The sequence below is a fragment of the Musa acuminata genome, chromosome BXJ2-8, assembly GCF_036884655.1.
Source record: "Musa acuminata AAA Group cultivar baxijiao chromosome BXJ2-8, Cavendish_Baxijiao_AAA, whole genome shotgun sequence".
Lineage (NCBI taxonomy): Eukaryota > Viridiplantae > Streptophyta > Magnoliopsida > Zingiberales > Musaceae > Musa > Musa acuminata.
Genome location: NC_088345.1, coordinates 6,025,744 through 6,047,414, shown reverse-complemented (window position 1 = coordinate 6,047,414; position 21,671 = coordinate 6,025,744). Strand labels below are relative to the sequence as shown.

Genomic DNA, 21,671 nt, shown 5'->3' with positions numbered 1-21,671 from the left:
AGGAGGAAGAGGCAGCGAAATAGCAGGTTGAGGAGGAGATGGCAACAAAGGCAGCGACATAGGAGGTTGATGAGGAGATGACATACATGGTCATTAGCAGGCAGCATGACAGTGGACATTGTAAAAGGAGGTGACAGGCAGTGTGATCTTTTCACATGAGAGAGGTGTGAGGGTTGGTGGTTAAGGGGTTTTTAGAGTTTTTTAACATAGTTTTTTTAGAAAAAGAACTGGACAGTATGCCTGATTTAGAGTATTTACTGGGCGGTAATTCCTATACCGCATATGGGTTGCTTGGAATTGGATGGTTCACATGCAGATCCATGTTGTATCAGCAAATATCAGCTGGTACATATTGGTCCTGGTGAAATCTCATTCCTTGATTTAAGGTGACATGATATATGCTGCTTCATACTATACCTCACATAATTCATATTATGATAGCTTTGCAGTTTTTGTCCAGACATATAGTTGGGGTAAACATAAGGTGTTAACTTAAGACCTAAACTATGAGGGTTCAAGGCAAAAAAGTAACTTTCTTTTGTTTATGTATGCTGAACTACATACTTTATTATGTTTCTTGGAACTTAGAAGAGCTTTTGGTTTGTCTTCATGTTTATGTCCTTTAAGTTTTGAGATTATTATTATACATACACTTATATCACGTGTGGTTGGTAACTCAATTACGTTGTACAAACAGGATATGTTTGGCATTATCCCTGGTGATACAGATTACAGAATATTTGCTGAAGATTATGGCAACATTCCAGGACTGGATATTATCTTTGTTCTGGGGGGTTACTTTTATCATACCTCTTACGACACCGTGGAAAGGCTATTGTATGCATCAATTATTGTCTATTAAGAATTCTATAACTATTACTAGAATTTAATATGCATTATTGTGATTTAAAAACCTAAAGCTTTCATATATCAGACCTGGAAGCATCCAAGCACGTGGCGAGAATTTGTTCAGGTTGACTAAGGCATTTGCAAATTCTTCTTTGCTGCTAAATGCTGGTGATAGATCTCTAAAAGTTGCACCTCATGGAACCATGGAGGACCGTGCTGTTTTCTTTGATTACCTATCTTGGTTCATGGTATCCAGTTCTACAGTATTTGTTCTGCAGCCAGTTATTACAAAATTAGCATAGTACTCATGCTTGAGCATCCACCTCAATGAAGGGGATAACAAATCCAAGTTTTTTTCTTGCCTCTAACTACACAAAGTAAACAACATTTTCTTGTATGCTGTGTTTCAGATATATTACTCAAGGAATTTGTCCGTGGGACTTCATAGTTTGCCTCTGGTTGTATTCCTCCTCATGTCATTGTTTCTGCATTTTCCAAATTGTGCTGTTAACCTCTGGATTGCCACATTATGTGATTTTCTAAAAGGTAACTTCTCATCAATACAGATAAATGTTTTTTTTACACTAATTCCCTTTACTTTATGTGTCCTGTACTCTTGTATTAAGATTTTATTTTTCCTACACTTATTTTCCTTTTTTACTGTGATATCCTGCTCTTTGAAGTTGTTTATGCTAATCTGTGGCTTGTGTAAAAGTTTTAACTGATAGTTTGATTTGAGTATAATGTTCTCAACCCCATAGATGCGATAGTTTAAAACTTTAAATGTTTAATGATGATCCATTAGCCAGGAAACTCAACAGTAGTCTTGGATACTTGATTTATTCAGTCTCCTATTTTCTTCTTTTTTTTAATCACATACTCTTTTCCTTCCAGCTTCCAGTGTCTTCCTGGCCTTAACATATTATATAGCTTTGGTCTGAATTAAAGAAATGAATTTCTAACTGTGGTAATGTCTACTAATTGTAATACAGTAAAAAGATCAAGTAATCATCAAGCTAGTTGATCTTTTATGGTTACAATATACAAAAAAAATTTAACTGTATCTTCTATCTGTAATGCTTAAGCTTCAAGGTTGATGCAATATCAAATTCTTAAAGTTCACTCGGATCTTAATTGTACTATCAAGTAACAACAGCACAAGATATGATAAGGCATTGTACAGATCTAATGTCAGTGTTCATGTATATCTCTTTTTAGATTATTGTCAATAACTGCTTGCCTACTAGATATGTAGATTTTGTATAAATGGATTTCTGTTATCAATTACTTGGCAAACAATGGAATACTTGCTGGGAGAGGGTAGTAATCAAGCAATTTAAAGCAAGAATATCATTGTCATAAGTCTAGTAAACACTTAGCTAAATCATTACATTGGCCGAGCAACACTTACAACTTCAATTCTCCAAGAGATGCAAGCTTTCACCATATGAGAGTTTTTTTATCAACTTAATTAGATATATCTTGGACATTTCTTCTATGTTTTATGATGTGGTTTAATCATTCTGTTAGTTACTTGTTTAACTTAATATTTCATTTTGTAATTGAAAAAAATGCATTAGTGTCATGCTAGTAGTCACTATTTTATCTATTACTCCATTTAGTTTATTAATATTTGAACCCTATTATAGTTATAGCCTTATACCAATATACTTTGAAGTTTGAAGTACAAGTCCAATATTGATGCTAACCTCAATGTCAATACATATTGGTATTATTTTGTATGGATTGGGCTAGTCGATATCCATATTGGAGCCACTAAAATCTCCATTTCCTCTTTTTTTTTTTATAATTTTGTGATATGTTATCTCATACAGGGAAAAACATAACAAGTAACTAAAATCACTAGAATTAGCACAGAACACCAGTAACATGATGTATGTTCAAACCAACGATTTCAATAGGCGCTCGGGCGCTTGCCTAGGCGCTTGGGCGAGGCGAGGCAAGGCTCGAGCACCTCGCTTCAAAGAGGCGTCGCCTGGGCGCTCGCCCGAGCCCAAGCGCCGAGCGCTTAGGGAGAGCGCCCGAGTTAAATCAGGCAACTGAACCAGTGTTTTACGTCTGGCTCGATCTTCGGTGCTTTAGTTGGTTCAATCGAACCAACTAAAGCACTGATATAAGCCTCTCAGCATTCCTCTCGCGACTTCTCTAACCCTAACCTTGCTCGCAATTCTATCGTTGACATTTCTTCTCTGCTGCCTCTCTCCGCTGTCGTTGCCTCTCTTCGTTGTCATTGCTCTCCGCTGCCGTTGCTACTGTTGCTGCTGCTATTGCGACTCTCGTCGCTCGCCGCTCCTGTTGCCGTTGCTCGTTGCTACCGCTGCTGCTTCTCTCAGTCAGCAATCTCAGTCTTACTCTTACATTGCGCCCTCGCTACCGCTACCGCTGCCACTACCACCGCTTGCCACTGTTGTCGTTGCTCGCCACTATCGTCGCTCTCGCCGCCGCCGCTACTGACACTCTTACTCCCTCTTCTCACATTGACTCGATAGTATACTGTTAACAGTATATTAACATTATACTAGTAACAATATTTTTTTTATTTATTATATTAATAATATATTATTTTGATTTTAATAATGCTAATTTTTATTTATTTGAAATTATTGTTATTGTTTTGAATTTTGAGATTTTTTGTTAATGTGATATTATGATTTTGTAAGATTTTTTTAATTCAATATCATATTTTTATTTAAATAATTATATTTATTAATTATATTATATATTTTTATATTTTTAGCACATCGCTTCGCTCAGGCGAGCGCCTAGCGCTTTTTAAATCACTAGTTCAAATTTCAAACATTACAAATAAGTACAATTATAAGACATAATAAAAAAATTACAATCTTGGTATCCACAATATAAGAAGGGTGAACTCAGTGTATGAGGCTCTCGCCAATGCAGATTCTTGGTGAGTTTTAACGAATGGTGTCCACATCATACATATCCTTTTTTCCTAATACTAAAATGTGTCATGTTGACGTGGGAGCTGCCTTCGGGCAGAAGTCAATTTGATATATTTTTACTATATAAGAATGTTGTTGCTCACAGTTCACATTTTGTGCTGGTAGATGTACCGCATATTGATAAGATTATCAACCCATGTAGGTTCTCGATATTTTTCGTTTATGTGGTGCTTTATTTGATAGATGTGTTGAGGAAGGTCTGATGGTAGAATCCACCCAAGAACCAATTTCTAAGCACCATTTTGCTCATTACATTAAGTTCACTTTGATTGAACATTTTGAGAATGTCATTGCCATAATCCGACCCATAAAATCATGCTACAGGATGGTGACCATGATGAACATTTATCAGAGACTCAATCTTGGCAGTGCTCTCTATCATCATCTGCTTGAAATTAACTCCATCTCAACATGTATACACCTATATCCATGCATATTTAACCTAAATTTGCATGTGTAGCCTAGAATCTCGTGGATCCAGTCTAACTTCAAGTATAGTTAGACTAATTTCATGCAACTAAAGCATGCAGTCAAGTAGACCTAGATGAGATGCAAGCAAATCTATGCTTGGTCCATGTAGATCTAGGATATCTTTGAGTTAACCTATACTTGATCTAGCCTGAAAGTGAGATTATTATGACATTGTATCTTAATGCAAAAAAATCTAAATGCTAATTCAAAATTTTGTCCCGATTGTGGATGGATTGGAGTGAAAGATAGTATGGGACGGTGTCACTGCAAAGTACTTAAGACGAGGAAGAGACTAGAGAGGTGGGAGCTTTGACCAAAGGTTTCATCCAAGGAATCTTCTTAATAGGCTTTTGAAAGGGAAGGGCCTTATGCCATGTGGTAGGCCTAGGGCCCAGTATGAGATCAATATTTATGAAATAGCAGGTGGTAAGTTGAGAACTCGAGAAATATGGGGCAGTGAGCTTGGACGAGAGACTTATTGCTTAGTAAGGTCTGGTCCTCTTATCATACTTGGCTAGGACCAGTAAATACCAGTCATGTTGTGCATGTCCAATCAGTATTTCGTATCCTGGAATAGAATTACATATCACACTACTAGTTTTAAGTTAGAAATATGAGAAAAACAGGAAAATGATCAAAATGTTGCATATATTGTTTGTAGAATTTAACTTTATTTGAGCATGATGATAAGATGGAGAGGGAAGCAGAAAGAAGTGGAATGGAGTAAAGGGTAGACAAACTAGCATACTCAAGTAAAACACCCAAGGATACAAATATCCCATGACCGAGTATAAAGGACTTGAAGTCACCCTCCAAGGAATCCACCTAAAACTTACAAACTTGAAAATGATGAGAAAACACGTCTCATTCTCAATAAAATTATACTTGTATTCAAACCACTTTATTCCTCTAAATCTTATGAGACATGATATACAAGGTAGGTTTGGAACAACCCTCCAAGCATGGGTGATTCACAAGGCATTAAATGTTCACCATTTTGAGATCAAAATACATGTAGAACTAATTAAAAAGTTATATAATAACTAAAAATCACCTAGAAACTCCAAAAAGTGAGAAGAATTTTTTATAGTTCACAGGTGGTATAGCCACTATGACCTATAAAAAAAGGCGGTATGTACCGGTCCGATAGGGGACTGGTACGGACGATACATATCGATATGTTGGTACACCCCACCGATCTGTCGGTACATCGGTATGGATCGATATGTACCATACCGACTGTCGGTCGGTACACCGGTACAAACATATAAAGTGAACCATGGTATAGAGAAATGAATATAACATCCTATTAGAAGACTTTACATTGAAACCTGTAAGATGCTTTGGATTCCTAACTCATTGAATTTTGAAATGGTATAATATCCCACATAGATATCTCAGTATTAATTTCAGAATTTATTTGAAACAAGTCCTAAAATTTTGGTTAACTGGAGAACCAAGAGCTTAATGTGAATATTCTGAGTTCTCTTGATTCAAGGCATAGAAATGCTCCTGTGTCATTAAACTCTAGAATCAACTACGAATTGATCATATAAATTTTAAATCTTAAACTAATGGAACTTTAACCCTAACCACTCAATCCATACCTAGTTAAACAAAACACGGACCAGTTGGAAACCTAATTGCATCACCAACGATGTCTGATTTTTTTATTCAGGTTGTGCAGTGAGTTTATCTATGTGGTTATTTCCAAAAATCATGTAAAGTTACCCAAATAGATTAGTATCTCCAACTTATAGATCCTCTAGGAGATTCAGGTTACCATTTTCAATGCTTTGATTTGATAGTACAATCTCCTAGTTATAGAAGTTAGTAGTCATTCTAAATGCATAGATTAATAAAATTTTGAATTGGTAAATCTAATGTATTTAATCAACCAACACTACATTTAATCAAAGTCTGTGCACCAATTTCTGGTTTTTTGTCACAATTTGATTTAAACTTTCAGTAGGATATTTTCTTTTCCCTCTTGTTGTGTTATACTATAGCTTTGTAATTTAGCAATTTATACAATGTTATCGATGCTTTTCATGGTCATATTTTTTAAAAAATATTTTTTAAAAGATTAGTCTATGACTTACCTTTTTTCCTTTTCTACAGGGACATTGTTTCATGCTGTTAGTCTTGTTTCTGCCATTGTTCTTCCAGTTGTATTTGCTGTGTTTAGATTATTTTTCTCGAGCCAGGCGATGAATTGGTAGGGATCGTTTCTGTCTCCAAAAATGTCTTCACTTTCCTATTTTTCAGTATCTTACGTGGTGTTTTAGTCCTAACTAGCTTATGTATAATATTGATTGAAGTATCAAAGTTTCTCAGAAGCCCTTCTAAGTAATTATTAATACATATGAGCTAACATTCCTTGTGAACTGCTGTTTTTCTGCGTCGTAACATTGATAAAAGGTAAGATAGCAATTGATAACTTAATTTAAATGACTGTTGATTGGTTATTTCATCTAGGATGTTTTGCAAAGTTCTTTTGAGGAATTTGCTGTCAGGCACTCTCCTGTGAAGTGCAGGGATAGTTACCTATGCATCAGAAGTCAAGTAGGCTGGAAGCTTTCCTATCATTTTGTTTTATTTTCTCAACATCTTCAGATATAAAATTGTTTATGGGTCTCATATAAAGGGGGTCCATCCTATTAAATTTTCTGCTTTGACTTGAATTTTGAAATTTGACTGACCACTTAAATATGTAAAATTAGGGTGATAAATTAGAACTATAGTAGTATTGTTGCTGATCTTTTAGACAATACTGATTAGCTGCAAACAATTAAAGAAGGTTTCTAGTTTTCTGCAGTAAGAAATCAATATCTAATTACACTATTTTACAACCATTTTATAAACAATATAAAATGCATGTGTAACTCCGCAAGTACTAGAAAAATATTCAGATATACTGTACAGCATTGAAATGGAAAATATCCCACTGTTGTTAGATTACTGGTAAATGCCTTTCTCTGGTGATAGTTGTGGACTTTGAAATGTTAGCGTCTTGCAATATACTTCCAAAAAGGAAATAGAACAAGAACACAAAATGTTAAGGAATAGGAACGTGATTTAAGACCTTAAAGTGGATGAATGTGGCCTGAACGATCAGCATAAGGGCAAATGAATGCTTTATTAGTCAATTAAGGCGGTTGGAAGCTTGAATAAACACTGACAAATGGTACAAAGCGTCCTCCTCAATGGCACTGAAGAAGGGGTTTGTTTGGCTCAGTTTTGTCTCGTTTGACATTCACTTGACAGTCCAGCTTGTGACAATATTGTACAGCCATGTGAACTAAAAATACAAGCAAAATAATGCTGCTAAGCTACCACAGGCCTCTCTACCTTACAGTAGTACAAGTAAAAGGCCCAAAACCATAATGACGGGACTGTTGTTCATCGAAGATCAGGTTGTTCATGATAGAACAGTATAGACCAATATACTGGTATTGTATAGGTTACTGAAACCAGTTTCTAAATTACAATAGAGATCAATGCTGAGGAATATATGATCTGGAAACTCTTTACATATATTATCAGTTCTTCCATGATGTCCACCATAGCTTTTGCTATTCTTTGATGCTTATTTTGGTGGCCGTCTTGTGGTATTCTTTAAACTGTGTTGTATTTTGTAGTTGTTCGTTGTTACAACAAATAAATATTCTAGAATCCCTTGTTTACATAGAAGGTATTTTCCTACTATGAGTCCGTAGTTTTTTTCAACATATACAAAGATGATTTTATCAATTTCTTTTTAAAAAGTAGGATAATGTAATATCTGATTCTTATTTTTCTTAAGAATATTAAATATTATAAATATGCTGGAAATTTTGCTGGGTATATGGACTGATGAGAAATTTATAGGTTTGCTCACCCTTTTTTGGCGTTCTTGATGTTTGTACCATGCTCACTGGTTGGTCTGTTGCTTCCAAGAACTGTATGGGGATTCTTTCCGCTTTCACAAGATGCGTCACATCTCAATGTATCAAATGTGGTATATGTTTTTCCCTTATTTTCTCAAAGGCCCAATATTTTTTCCACTCATGATGATACTATCCTTTAGAAGTTAATTACTAGAAACTTAAATATTTGTGTACCCACTTAATCTTCTAACTTGTGTATTATTCTCTAGCAAAGATCAAAACTTATTATGGTTGGTAACTCAACAATTGACAATGTTTTGATAACATATTTTCTATGATTCATCTTATCGGTCTGCACCGGTGTACCGACCAGCTATCGGTATGGTACGTACCAAGCGTTACTGAGCTGTATCGAGTATACCAATACATGGTACATGGGAGCATACCGATATATCGCCCGTATCGGTCCCCTGTCAGATTGGTACATACCACTCATATTGAGCGGTATGCCATGGTACGACGAACCTTGATATTTTCAAGCTGACTCATTGGCTACATTACCATTGGATATTGTATTTCTATTATTTGCAACATATTTATTATTGCTGGAACATTTTCTATGACCAATGAACATTTGTTTTCATGGTTCTTTCTAAAGTGCAAGATATCATGGTTTTTGTTAATCCTTGAGTTAAAGATGAGGGCTTTGAAGTTTGAGCCATAAACATCTCGAGATTGATTAACAATGTCCAGGATTTAGTCTAACCTTTAACTTTACAAACTATGTTTTCAGTATTACCATTATTGTTCATTGTGATATAGACAAAAATACATTGTAATGCATTAAGATGCAATGGCAATTAGCTCATGGAAGTCGTAAAAATGTTCATAATAATTGGATTTTTGTGCTGTTGTATCTTAAATGAACATGCCAATAAGCCTCTTTGGGTGGAGAATATGGAGAGCTACAATGGTAGAGTTTTGTATGATCAGTAGACACCATTTAGATTAAACGGAAAATTTAGAACATAGGTGTTTGGCTAGTGATACTATACAAATATAAGTATTGGATGGTTAACCACATATACAAAATTATTTGTTATTTGAGATGAGAATGTTCAGATATATGTGTGGAGTTACTAAAAAAAAAAGAAATGTTTCATTCATGAAAAATTAGTTATGGCTCTGATAAAGAATAAAATGAGAAAAAATTGTCTAAGATGGTAACGAGACATTTATATGTTGTAAGAAGAAATTAGACAATTAGGATTAGAGGATTAATGGTACTAAGCAGGATAGAAGGCGACCTATATTTATTTTACATAAGGTATCTATTCTGTTTATTTTGTTGTATGTTGTAATAAAAAAACAGGTTGCCAAAGGAGTGTTCAGTGATTTAATATTTTTTGTTTGAAATACTAAATGGCTTTGTATTTACTTGTTAGGTTCTATCTGATAATGCATGCTTTTGGGGAGCTTTTGGACTATATACTTTTATAACTATGGTAAGTTTATTGGTTTTTACTCTGTTACATGCCTTTTTCAGTTATGCCATCTCCATGCAAATACCTTTTTTCCATGAGTATTTGGTTCTATACAATTTGCAAATGTAGTAATGTGGAGACAATTCAGTAACATTTGTTCACCTGATTGTTGCTGGAATATCTATTGAAATTTTCTCCTTGAACATCTTGTACCCCATGAAAGTTAAAAAGAAGTAAAGATGATTTGTTTAAGTGCTGAATGTCTTAATATTGACCCTTTTGTCATAGGTGATTGAAATTGACTTGATGACTTGATTTTGTATGCATAGAATTGTGCGGATTTCTATGTTCCATCTGTACAAAGATAAATTCTGGTTGAACATCATATGTTTAAGATATCATTCCTTCCTTTTTGATGCTTATCATCCGCCTGATAGTTGCTTTGAACTTGTATTAATATCTTTAGTTATTCTGGTAGCTGGCAACACTGCAGTATGAGATATTTCTAGTTTCTACCTAAAGTTAATGCCACTATGCTATGGTGGTTAGTTGTTACTTGTTTGAGCTCATAAACCTTTTGAGACCTGGATATGTTCAGTTACATTTGAGCATCAGCCCCTTACGAGCTTGCGGAGATTGTAGTTCGTGTGCTCTCTGTAAGTTTTTTGTGTTCACACAAAGGTATAAATTGATACGGGGTTTAACTCCATGACTTTCTGCTTTATCCTTACTATATCTATGCCATGTCATGTTTGAGCCTGACCAGACAACTAAAAGTTTATTGCCTCAGCTTGTCTTTAAGCTTTATATTGGATATCACTTTATTAATGGAAAGCTGTTTTATGGCCCAAGCTAGATCTGAGAGGTCCATTGTTTCATCAGCCACAGCATTGGCATGTTACAGTAAAATATAGTGGAAATATGAGTGGTAGTACTGCTGTACTATCAAATTATGTTTCTGTATATATATTTAAACTACTCAAAAGGAAAATGAGCAAGTCTAATGCACAAGGCTCCTGCCAGTATAGGTCTGGGAAGGCAGATGGTTTGTTTATGACTATTTCTGATCACCCAAGTTGCAAATAAACATCTTAGAACAACAAGGATCACCTTTTAAAAACTACATGGAGGATTATATGCAAAATTAATTTGAAACTCAATATTCAATATTGAATTTGTGCTTTTAGAATGAAGTACAATACTACCTATACAACACAATCATGATTCCAAATTACTCTTTTAAGACAATGGTCATCACTTTATGCATGAATACTTCTAAGACCCGAACACTCAATCAAGTTACACTATTGGTGCTTCCACGTGAACTTTTGAAATTTCATATAGACATACTATGATAGAGTCATCTTTTTGTTTAAAATTTGTAATATTAGGTTTGGAATATTTAACTATATTTTCACAAGTTGGTTTTGTTTCATAAGGCAACATTGTAGCTGGTGCATTTACTTGACTTATATGTTAATGAAGCCATCTTTTTGTTTAAAAACATTTCTAGAAGTTGTTTCTTTACGAAGTTATGGTGCAGCTAGTGCATGTACTAACTTTAATATTTGATCTCTAGATTTAGATATCTATCTTATGTTGTACTATAAACTATAAACTATAAAGTACGTTGCCTTTATTTGATGTTGACTCTTTCTAGAAGTTGTTTGTTTACAATGTTACAGTGCAGCTAGTGCATCTACTGACTTTAATATTTAATCTCTAAGTTTAGATATTTATCTTATCCTGTACTTTAAAACACGCTGGCTTTGGTCATTTACTCTTTGAAGATATTATCATGTACTTTCCAATGTTTCCATAATATTTATGGAGTTGCCATTATGGTTCAAGCTGTCAAGACAATCCTTTTAAGTTCTATTGGCTAGTTACTTCTAGTTATATGACATGGGTCACATTTGCTTTGTATATCCTATGTTGGGACATTTCTTTCTTTTTGGAGCAACACTTGACGGATTCATGTGTCAACTCTTCTATAAAATATTAATTAAATAAGGGAAGTGTATCAACCACAAAAATAACAAGTTCCCAACTAGTTGGATTTAGCTACATGAATCCTTTCCTAGAATCCTTATGCTTTGTAAAGGGAAACATCAGACAGCGCTATCTAGTTAAAGCCAATCTTTTTTATTATTTCAAACAAAGACTTCTGTGTACTTCCTCTAATTCTCATAGCACTGCTTGTGAGCTAGTCTAAATTAGCTTCTGTGATCTGGCAGTGTATATTTAGATTTTTTTGTCATTTCCAAATATTCTTAAATTATTATTCTTTAAATTATCTCCAATTAATACTACCTCTGATTTTTTCAAAGATGCAACACATATTGTTTCATGTTATATGATAACTTCAAAACTTTTTTCAGCTTTTGTTGTTATACCATCTTAGGCAAGCATGTGAAGAACTTTGGCTTCCCACTATACCTTTTTGTAGTATATGCTCTATTATAGATTGGACCTTGGCAAAAAGAAAAGATTGGACCTCCTCTAGTTATACTCAACTGTGCCATTCTTTTACATAATTAGTCTTCAGCAATCATTTCATGGCTTAATTTTGCTTATGTTATTTATTGTCACAGACTTACAGTTATCTGCATGCATTTTTTATTAGATTCATGCCAAATTATACAGAAGAAACATTTATTTTGAGCAGGTTTATCTGCTAGCTCAGCTTGGTGGTGGTTTCTTGACATGTATGATATCATTGTCTATGCTGCTTGCTTGGTTCGCTTATTGCATTATGAGAAAGCGTTGTGGCCGTCAATCAATCAAGTACTTTCTATGCACCCTTGACACATGCAAACTTTTGTACAGTGGTTCAGCTTTTTGCCTAACTTTGCTGAAGTACTTGGGACAACTTCTTGTCTCTTATGCATAAAATCTTTGCTACTTCTCTAAGACATTGCCCAACTAAAAGTAGTTAACAAATATGTTTCACATGACATCACCATCGAACGAACATCATAAGTAAGAGTATCTTAAAAAGTCAATAAATTGCAAATATAGATGAAGCATATCTTTTTCCACTTTAATGGTTAAGACCAGGGTCTGCCGTACCGCCCGGTATGGGCGGTACATACCGGTCCGACAGGTTGTTTGCTATGGTTGTATTGTAGTTGGTGGAAAGAAGAAACTGATCAAGGTGACTGCAAGCACAGAGGTGCATCCCAGTAAATGGGATCATAAAAAAGTGTGCCAGATTGGTGCACTGACCAACGTCATATGGTAGTTTTTGGAAAATAAGGTAGATAATTGGTATAAGGACATAAAATTTTGCAAAAGAAGATCACATTTTATAAGCATAATGAATGAAGAGCCAACAGAAACCTCCATCCAGGCACAGCACTGTGGTTGAGATGCATTGAGTATCACAGCTGTCCTAGAAAAATTTTGAACTGATCATGGTACTGTTGATGGAGAAAACACAGCAGTGGTATGTATTAAGTTTTAAAACAAATGTTTAGCCACATCAGAAGACCGTATTGTTGTCTTGTATCTTCCTGGCAATGCTTCGGAGATTCAGTAAAGGAGGCTATCCTTTGGTATGACTACAAGCAGAGTGATCTTATATCTAGCTAAATTTCTAGAGGGAATAATACATGTCGAACTAACATTTATTGTGACATGTATTGTATTCTTCACATGGATCCAAATCAGATTGAGCCTGAAGGAATAATAACATCAATGAGAGAATGATGATCGTTACTGGTCTTAACCCATTGGAACGCAACTTTAAGAATAAGAAATATTCTTCTGTAGAAAATGATTAACCTGTAAATTCTTAGACGTTCAAATTACTGAGCATATAGTGCCATCACTAAGTTTCTTTTTACATGAAAAAGTATGCAAGGAGCAATTTTCTGGGTATTTTCCCACCATACATGAAATTTCATGGTTTCCAAGATAGTTCTATATAGCAACTGTTGATAATGCAACTTATGGTGGTCATTCTTCCGTGTACATGATAGTAATTTGTTTTCATTTTCATATAGCATAAAAATGAATGTTTATCTTCAAGTATCATGTTCTTATGTACTTATGCTTACAGGTCATTAGCAGGATATGTAGTCCCTATGATCCCCTGCGTTCTATACAGTGTTTACTACAGTGGGTTTCTTGTCCAATTTTTGATTGAGAAGATGGGTATGATGGGCTCTCTTCCACAGCCTTATGGTTAGTTTTCTGCTCTTCTTTTTTTATATCTTACATGTCTTTTTTATGCCAATCACTTTTTTTGAATAAATTTCCAGACAGTTGTTTTTGACAATTATCTTCTTGCATTCACTATCCAGTCGCTTTCACAATTGAAAATTAAAGCTGTTCTTCTTTTAGTAGGACCAAGTTTTCAAGCAATTCATTCTGACAAAAATCAGAATTAAGATTTAATGGTACTCGGAATAATTTACTTCCTTAAGGTCTCTTTTGTTCCTAATGCTTTGATGCTCTTCTTATGTTGAACAACACTTCAAAAGGATGTAGTTACTGGCTTACTGCTATGCTGAAGTTGGGGAAAGTTCTCTTATTCTTCACTAATATTCTTGTTTGTATGGGTTTAGCTACATTTGAATCCTGTTATAATTTTATGTGGTTATACTTTAAAATAGCCATGGGCCAATAGCATAGCAAATTTTCATGGCTGGTTAAAATTTTTTATACTTGTCTAGCTGTCAGTAAACTGTTAAAGTACAGTAAACAAAAATGAGTTGCAGTATAGTTGATGCTAAAGTTGTTCTTAATGCTTGGATTTCTTACTTATGCTGAACATTGTTGTTAAAGTCGCTAGGCCTGAAAAGGTGCCAAGCTTCCAAAACGCATGCTCGCTTGAGCGAAGGGAGGCGCTCATCAAATATAAAATGATAAAAATGTATTTCTGGATAAAAATAATCATTAAAATAAAAATGAGATAACACATGAGTTTCATGTCATTTCATATTCAAAATATCATCACTAAAACATTAAATTACATACGTTTAACCACTAAGATAAATGTACCATCTATAATGAGTAGGAGAGAGAGAAGTGGTGGGTGGTGATTGAGAGGCAGGGGAGAAAAGGGGGAGGAGGGCTAGGGGAGAGAGAGCTCAAAACGGAGAGAGAAGCGAGAGGAGGGGGCTTGCATTGTTGATGGAGAGGAACATCGGAGAAGGAAGTCGTTAGGTGGAGGAAGTGGCGTCTGAGATTGCAAACACTGACAATGTCGGTAGAGAAGGTTGTCAATGGAAGGAGGCGGTCGTGGTGGATAGTGTCGCTTTGTTAGGTGGCGGAGTCTCGATTCTAGTGAGAAGTTTCAGTTGACAAAGGAAGCAACATAGATAGCAATCATCGGGAAGATTCGATTGTTAGCTAGGGTTTCTTCCCATTCATAGAAGCGCATTGAGGTGGCTTGAGAGGGGTTGCAGTTTGATCAATTGGTTCAACTAAATCATCTGTTTTGACTGCAAATCAAACCCATACACCTTGTTTAACTCAAGCGTGCACTTGAGCCACCTAGCGCTTGGGGCTCTGGTATGCGCCTAGGCCATGCTTAGCCCTATTGCTTGCCTGAACCCAACTAGAGGCGCTCGCAGCCTTGCTTGGGCACCTAGGCGAGTGCCTGAGCTCCCCTTAATAAAACATTGATGCTGAAGTAAACTGCAATTACATGTGGATGCTGACTTACTGCTATGATCAAGTAGTGAAGATCCCTTATTATTTGGTATGATGCTTGTTGATATGATTAAGCTACATGTGAATCTTATTGTAACCTTGAAATTATATTTTAGGATGTTCTTGGGATAACAACGTGGACAATTTGCATAGTTGTTTAAAAGTTTATCCATAATGCAGTTGAGCTGTCTGTTGAATATACAATAAACAGAATGAGTAGCTGTTTGATGCTAAAGTGATTTTTATGCAGGCTATTTTGTGCAGGATGCTGTAGTTGCAGCTACAATTGGACTGGTGACTGGGTGGTGCATGGGTCCACTAATGCCCGTAGTTGGTCATTGGTTGGCCAGGTCATCCATTTTGCAATGCTTCATGCAAGTGACTATTATCGCTCTGGCTCTATCATCACAGTTCTTTCCATACAGTTTGGATGCACCAAAGAGGGTTGTGCTTCAACACACATTTAATACTGCCGGTATGCTGTTACATGTATCTTTTTATGCCAGACATCTTTTAACTAGGTGACCATGATATCTTCTGTTGGACATTTGTCTGTACTAGACAACTTTTTATTACACTAGGAACTCTATAGCCTCAAACATCTGCCAATTTGTTCTTTGAGATTCAACACATTGGTCTGATTATGATAAATTTGATTTAGCTGTTTTCATCTATGACCATGTAAATTTGTATTTTGTTGACTTGTTTCCATTTGTGCTCAATAACAACAGCAAGATTTAAATCTCATCTTTAAATGTAAATTACATTCTAACTCCTTATGGCAGTGCTATTGTTCCTATGGTCATCATGTCCGTGTGGTCATTGCCTCTTAGTTCTGACCCTTGTTGAAATTAAGATTGGTGACCCAGGCTCTAGGTAGTTCTTTGGCGGGTTGACAGCTTTGGTGAATAACCCTGCACAACAGAGCCAATGCTGGATGGGATACTCATCCCATTTTAAAATCTTCCCTCCTTTGCTTGAATTTCATCCCATCGTGCACTTCTCCCAATCTCTCAACCTTCAGAATTAAAATCTTATCGAGATATATGGCCTTGAGAAACTGAGGTGTCTGGATCATTTCTTATGTGGTAATCATTGCCAATTACAATCCGCCCTTTGCTTCAGTTTCCTCCCACTTCGTTCTTTTGTTATTGTAATTCTTGGTTTTCATCCCATTGTGCAGATATTGGTAGTGCAACAGTGGTATGGGAATTGGAAATCAGCTTGATCTTGCTGCTGTAGAAAATATGTAGAACTAGTTATAAACTGGAAGTTACATCTTTTGACCTTTAGACCTTGAGGTATCACAGTACCATTTTATATTCTTCCCTTTTGTTTCATTAGTTGTCACAGGAAAAGAGTATAGAATTACCTTTAGCATAAGACCGTAGAAGAGTTGGTTGTGTGTGGTGATTCGTTAATATTGATTCTAATTATAGTTCGATCTCGAGTTGCAATATGGTATCAAAAAGAGGAAAAAGCATCTCAGTTACAAGGCTGTATACAGAGATGTTTTATTTCTTCATTAGTACAACCTTTTTCAGAGTCTCTTTCCATGAATTTGTTGGATGTGGAGGACCCTAGTTATTGATTTTGTACATGGAATTGAATCTTGGACAGTTACCCAAGCTGGTTTCCTCAAGTACTGGTGTGATACAATATACCTTGATATAGACGACTGAAAAAAGAATAAATACAAGTTGGTGTTGGTATTACTTTTGATATGGTATAGTATGTTACATACAGGTTGGTCATTGGACCTCTGCGGTACAATTTATGTATAGTGATACTTAAATGTTAAATCCATGATCATGTCAGTATCAAAAATGAAAAAAACATTCACAAATTTTCTTTTCTGCATAATTGCTTTATCCATATCTTGCCTGTGTTTCCCTAAGTTTCCTTAGTTGTTTCTATTGGTACATAGTTGCTCCTTTTTTATTTCTATTGGGGATTTTGACAGGTGCTGACAAGGTTGTGGATTCAAGATATGATTTTTCTGTAGTTGATTCCAATTCACTGGCTTTTCTCTTCAAGCATTCACCTGAAGCTTCAAAAATGTTAGACATCAATTCAGAGTTCTCCTTTAACAGCAATTATCATTCTGATGGGAGCACTTGGATAGTAAGTGAATTGGCACTTCAGACTTCTGCTTCGCATACCAATGATTTTAACTAGTTCTAATTCTGTTTGTAAATACAAGTTGTATATTGTTCTCTGGGCATAATTTCTAATTATCCATTGTGTATCTAGTGGCTAATAATGTGAGCTAAGATAAAATTGCATTGGCCATTAGTATTCATGCTTTATATCAAGGTTTGTTGTATCGATGCGTACCGCCTGGTATGGGCGGTACTGGTCACTTTACCCTGTATTGAGTGATACAGGGTCTATACCGAGCGGTAACGATCAAAATCTGATCGTTACTGACCTACCGGGCGATAACGATCGAAATCTGATCGTTACCGACCTACCGGTCAAGGGTTGAGACAACATTGAGTCAGAACGTGGCAGAAGGAGCCACATAACATCGAGTTAGATTGCTCAAGGAACTAGAGACACCCAATCGTCACAGTCGTCCGCCCAGCATACAAAGGTAAAGGGGAAGGTAGTAGCATCAGTTGCACCATTCGAAAGAATCGAGTCAGGCAATGAGACATCTTCGCAATCTCATTTAACAACCTGCTCGGTCTAGAGACATATGGTAGCGACGTGGATAGCAATGCCTTGACCGAGGAGCGATATTTTATACATGCCACCCAAGATTTAGATCTTGAAGCTCGACAAGGTACTGGTCAAGTTTATGCATGGAAGGGGAAGGGGAAGTCAGTTGATGATTTTGAGCAGATGTGATAGAACCTACACGATGTAGATGCAGAGCAAAGCTCATCGTATTCACAACCGTCGTATTACGAAGAATTTACGACTAACAACAGTACGGCGATAGTTAGTCATACTTCTTTGAGCATCAATACAATGATACGACCCTACGATATGGAACAACAGATCAGTAACGGCTGTAAAAGTTCAGACATTCTCTGTGCTCTACACCAATACATGCCACATTTGTCCTTTCCTCAGGAGTTGCCTCGAACACCTGTGATTCACGTCGATTAGACTACGACCATCACCACATTGATGCACTAATGGCATACGATGTATCAGTACACTATGTCGTGGGATCAATTTGAGGATTGGGTCTGACAAACATATTATATTAATATACAGATACATAAGATCGAGGACCCTGATCCACCGCCCGTGGAGTCCTATCGTTCTTTTTTATGGTAGAACTAGGTATATCCATCAATTGATTATTTAATTAATACATTGGAATCATAAAATTTAAGTTGTATAAAAAATAATCTAATAATTCAACTAATTTCTTTGTAGAAATTTAATATTAATGGAAGGACGATCCTGAACCTACCATAGAGTTACTCCTCAAAGTCCGAAAAAGACAAGTGACACTTTTCTTTCCTAATTTACATCATTTTTGCTAAAATTATACTAAAATTATATTTATTTCTAACTTAAAAACCCTAATCTAATTTTTTTTTTAGGTATTTTTGAAGTTATTTTTTATGATTTTGGGTGTACCGCCCCGATTTACCATCGATATGCCTTGGTACGTATCATACCGAACAGGGCTCAATACCCAGATATAGACCAAAATTGCAATCTTTGCTTTATATTTTCTTATAGGAATTGTGATTCACTGGTATATTATACCGACGAAGTAACAAACAATGCTTGATCCCCTCCAGTTCTTTGTATGAACCCTATGTTCATTGTTTTCTTAAGTGATATGATAGCAAGGTTATGGTATGCAAATTGATGCACAACTGAGCTTCCAGGCTCCTGTTCCTTGCTCATTAGATATCATTATTCATAACATTGTAAAAATAATGAATATCCAATGCACTATCTTGGTCTTATGTAAAAAGTAAAGGACAAAACCAATGCATAAGGTTCCCCTATATACCAGGTCTCAGAAGGGTTAGGATACCCCACCCTTCCTCTTAATGATAGATCCGTGACTTGAACACTGGTCATCCTGGTCGGGTGAAACTTTGACCTTCTACTTGCCCTCATTCTAGGACAAGTACAAAAAATGTAAGATTTGGAAATTGCGTTCGTGGTTTTCATGTAAATTTTGGAAACCAGTAATTGCATTTATTCCATTTTTCTAGTACTCTGAGGAGAATAATGATCGTCTTAATATTGAATTGCCTTACTAGCTTTCTAAATTTAATTAAATGACATACTTGGGTCTTCACTAGTTGAAGGATTTTTATTCCATTTTTCTTGCCAAATCTATGTCTTTCATAAGGATGTTTGTAGCTGCATGTGTCTAGTAACCTAAATAGTAGCTAATTTTTTGTGTAGGAAGTTGCACACTGAGCTTGCATCTACAATTTCGAATGCTTAACTGTTTCCTTATATCGCAGGCACTATTCCCAGTGTCGTTCTTGTTCTCTGGAAGTTTGAAATTTCCTGCAGATGGTGATAGCATCTTAAAGCATTATGCATCCTTCCCACACTTATCTGTTCGTAACACAAAATCAATTTCTGAGGCTGGTCACCGCAGAGTACACTTGGAACTTCATTTAGGGTGATTGTTACTTTGAAGATGACTGTTCTAATGTGTATATATCTATAAATGTAGTCTCATGAAATGCTTTGTTTAGCTTAGATAAATTTGTTTGTTTAAAACTGTTACAGCTCCTTGGGTGAGATCTGGGCTTCAGTCCTGAATATTACTGGTCCGCTGTCGAATTGGTCTTTTGCAGATTATAGGCTTCCAGGTCAATCTCAACGAGCTTTTGCCTCTAGAATTTATTGTCTTCCAGTAACCTGACCTTTTTGTTTCCTCTTTTGTCCCCAGCTCCCGAGAAAATCAGTGGTGGCCCACCATCATATATATGTAGACTTAGTGGAAGTAGCAATGAGAGTTGGACTTTCTGGCTAGAGGTAATGCTTTAATTTACTCAATCGTTTCTCATCATTGAAGTAAATTTTGCAAATAGAACCAGTTGCATCCCAAATTGTATTAATCGCATTTTGAAGTGGAGTATTTTAGCAGTACATTTCTTCACATCTACTCGCCAATTTGGAAGTCTTCATGCTTGATTTTTTCTTGGAGCTCTCGATTCACAATCTTTGGATGTATGCTTGATGTTTTTTGAACTAAAATCACATTTGTCCGAATAATCTACTCCCATTTGTTGCATGGACTGTGGATGTTCTCATGCATATTTTCTGTAAAATCACATTTGTCAGTGTGTTGCATGAACTGCAGGCCAACAGTTCGGAGGCTTTGAGGCTGGATGTTGCTGTGTTAGATCAGTATCTCGTTGATGATACCAAAAAGTTGAAGAGCTTCTTCCCCAGCTGGGCAGATGTAACTGCTTTCTCAACCTTTTTTTCGAGCTATAACTTATGAAAACGATCCTATTTGTAACCTTAATTGTTCTTAGTTGTTAGAAATTCATTTTGTATACCCCTACAAGGTGAAAAAGAAAAAAGATGATATAGCATCTGTCATTTCTTCATAATTTGTCAATCAAAAATGTTTCATTCTCATAAACATTACAAGAGGATACCTTAGATGTATCAAGGTTTGAGGATTTTAGTTTTCCTTGATGATTCTATCAAAGCCTCGGATAGCTTTTGACTTGTATCAAGTTAAATTGTAGTACTTCCTTGAATAAACAATGCCATTTACTTCCTAATATAAATATATGTTTTCTACTCATCTACAGATGATTTTGGTGAAAACACAACTTTTTAGAAAGGTATCTTATTGTGATAAGTGTCTTACGAATCTTGATCGTTTCCAGTTTGCACAAAATTTTGAGAGGCTTCTTAATGAATGGTGACCTGAATTTAGAAAGGTCTATAACAGATATATGATAAAGAAAATGATTGATTAAATAGTCTCATCATCTAACTAATGCAAGTAAAAACAACAAGATTCAATGTTTCAATTATCTGGGATTCATTGCATGCATCTTTATTTGTTATTAACCCCCTGACTATGTTATTAATGGATCTTTACTCGTATTTAAGTTACAACATGTTTCGAAACAGTTCAAAGTTCCTGTCTATCTTCTCGTTCCATGCGATCTAATCTGCCAATTCATGCAACTAACATATTTAAGGTATAAATTTATCATATATATTTTAATTTTATCCATACAATTACATTATTGCTATGTAGCATTATATCTTCGAGAAATTGGTTGATTGGGCCTTCAGTTACGTGACTTAATTGGAACCGCTCGGCCGCATAACCGTACCAGCCGACCATTTGAATCAGAACGAACAGTCAGGCGATTAGTGATAGGATC

The 21,671-nt window shown here is 35.7% G+C and overlaps 1 protein-coding gene across 2 annotated transcripts in view; it reads left to right on the top strand.

The window, feature by feature from the left end:
* Nucleotides 1-21,078, top strand: part of LOC135618904 (uncharacterized) — a 35,840-nt gene extending 14,762 nt beyond the window's left edge. The window contains exons 8-21 of one of the 2 annotated variants that reach the window (XM_065120317.1): nt 698-837; nt 935-1,097; nt 1,260-1,395; nt 6,426-6,522; nt 8,175-8,304; nt 9,619-9,678; nt 12,326-12,444; nt 13,721-13,845; nt 15,569-15,793; nt 17,282-17,442; nt 19,770-19,933; nt 20,044-20,126; nt 20,207-20,292; nt 20,621-21,078. In XM_065120317.1, the coding sequence (XP_064976389.1) occupies nt 698-837; nt 935-1,097; nt 1,260-1,395; nt 6,426-6,522; nt 8,175-8,304; nt 9,619-9,678; nt 12,326-12,444; nt 13,721-13,845; nt 15,569-15,793; nt 17,282-17,442; nt 19,770-19,933; nt 20,044-20,126; nt 20,207-20,292; nt 20,621-20,764 (1,833 nt within the window). In that variant the 3' untranslated portion in view covers nt 20,765-21,078. Of the gene's footprint in view, nt 1-697; nt 838-934; nt 1,098-1,259; nt 1,396-6,425; nt 6,523-8,174; nt 8,305-9,618; nt 9,679-12,325; nt 12,445-13,720; nt 13,846-15,568; nt 15,794-17,281; nt 17,443-19,769; nt 19,934-20,032; nt 20,127-20,206; nt 20,297-20,620 lie in introns of those variants that run through there. The other variant, XR_010489212.1, reaches the window with a different exon arrangement.
* The last annotated feature ends 593 nt before the right edge of the window (nt 21,079-21,671 follow it).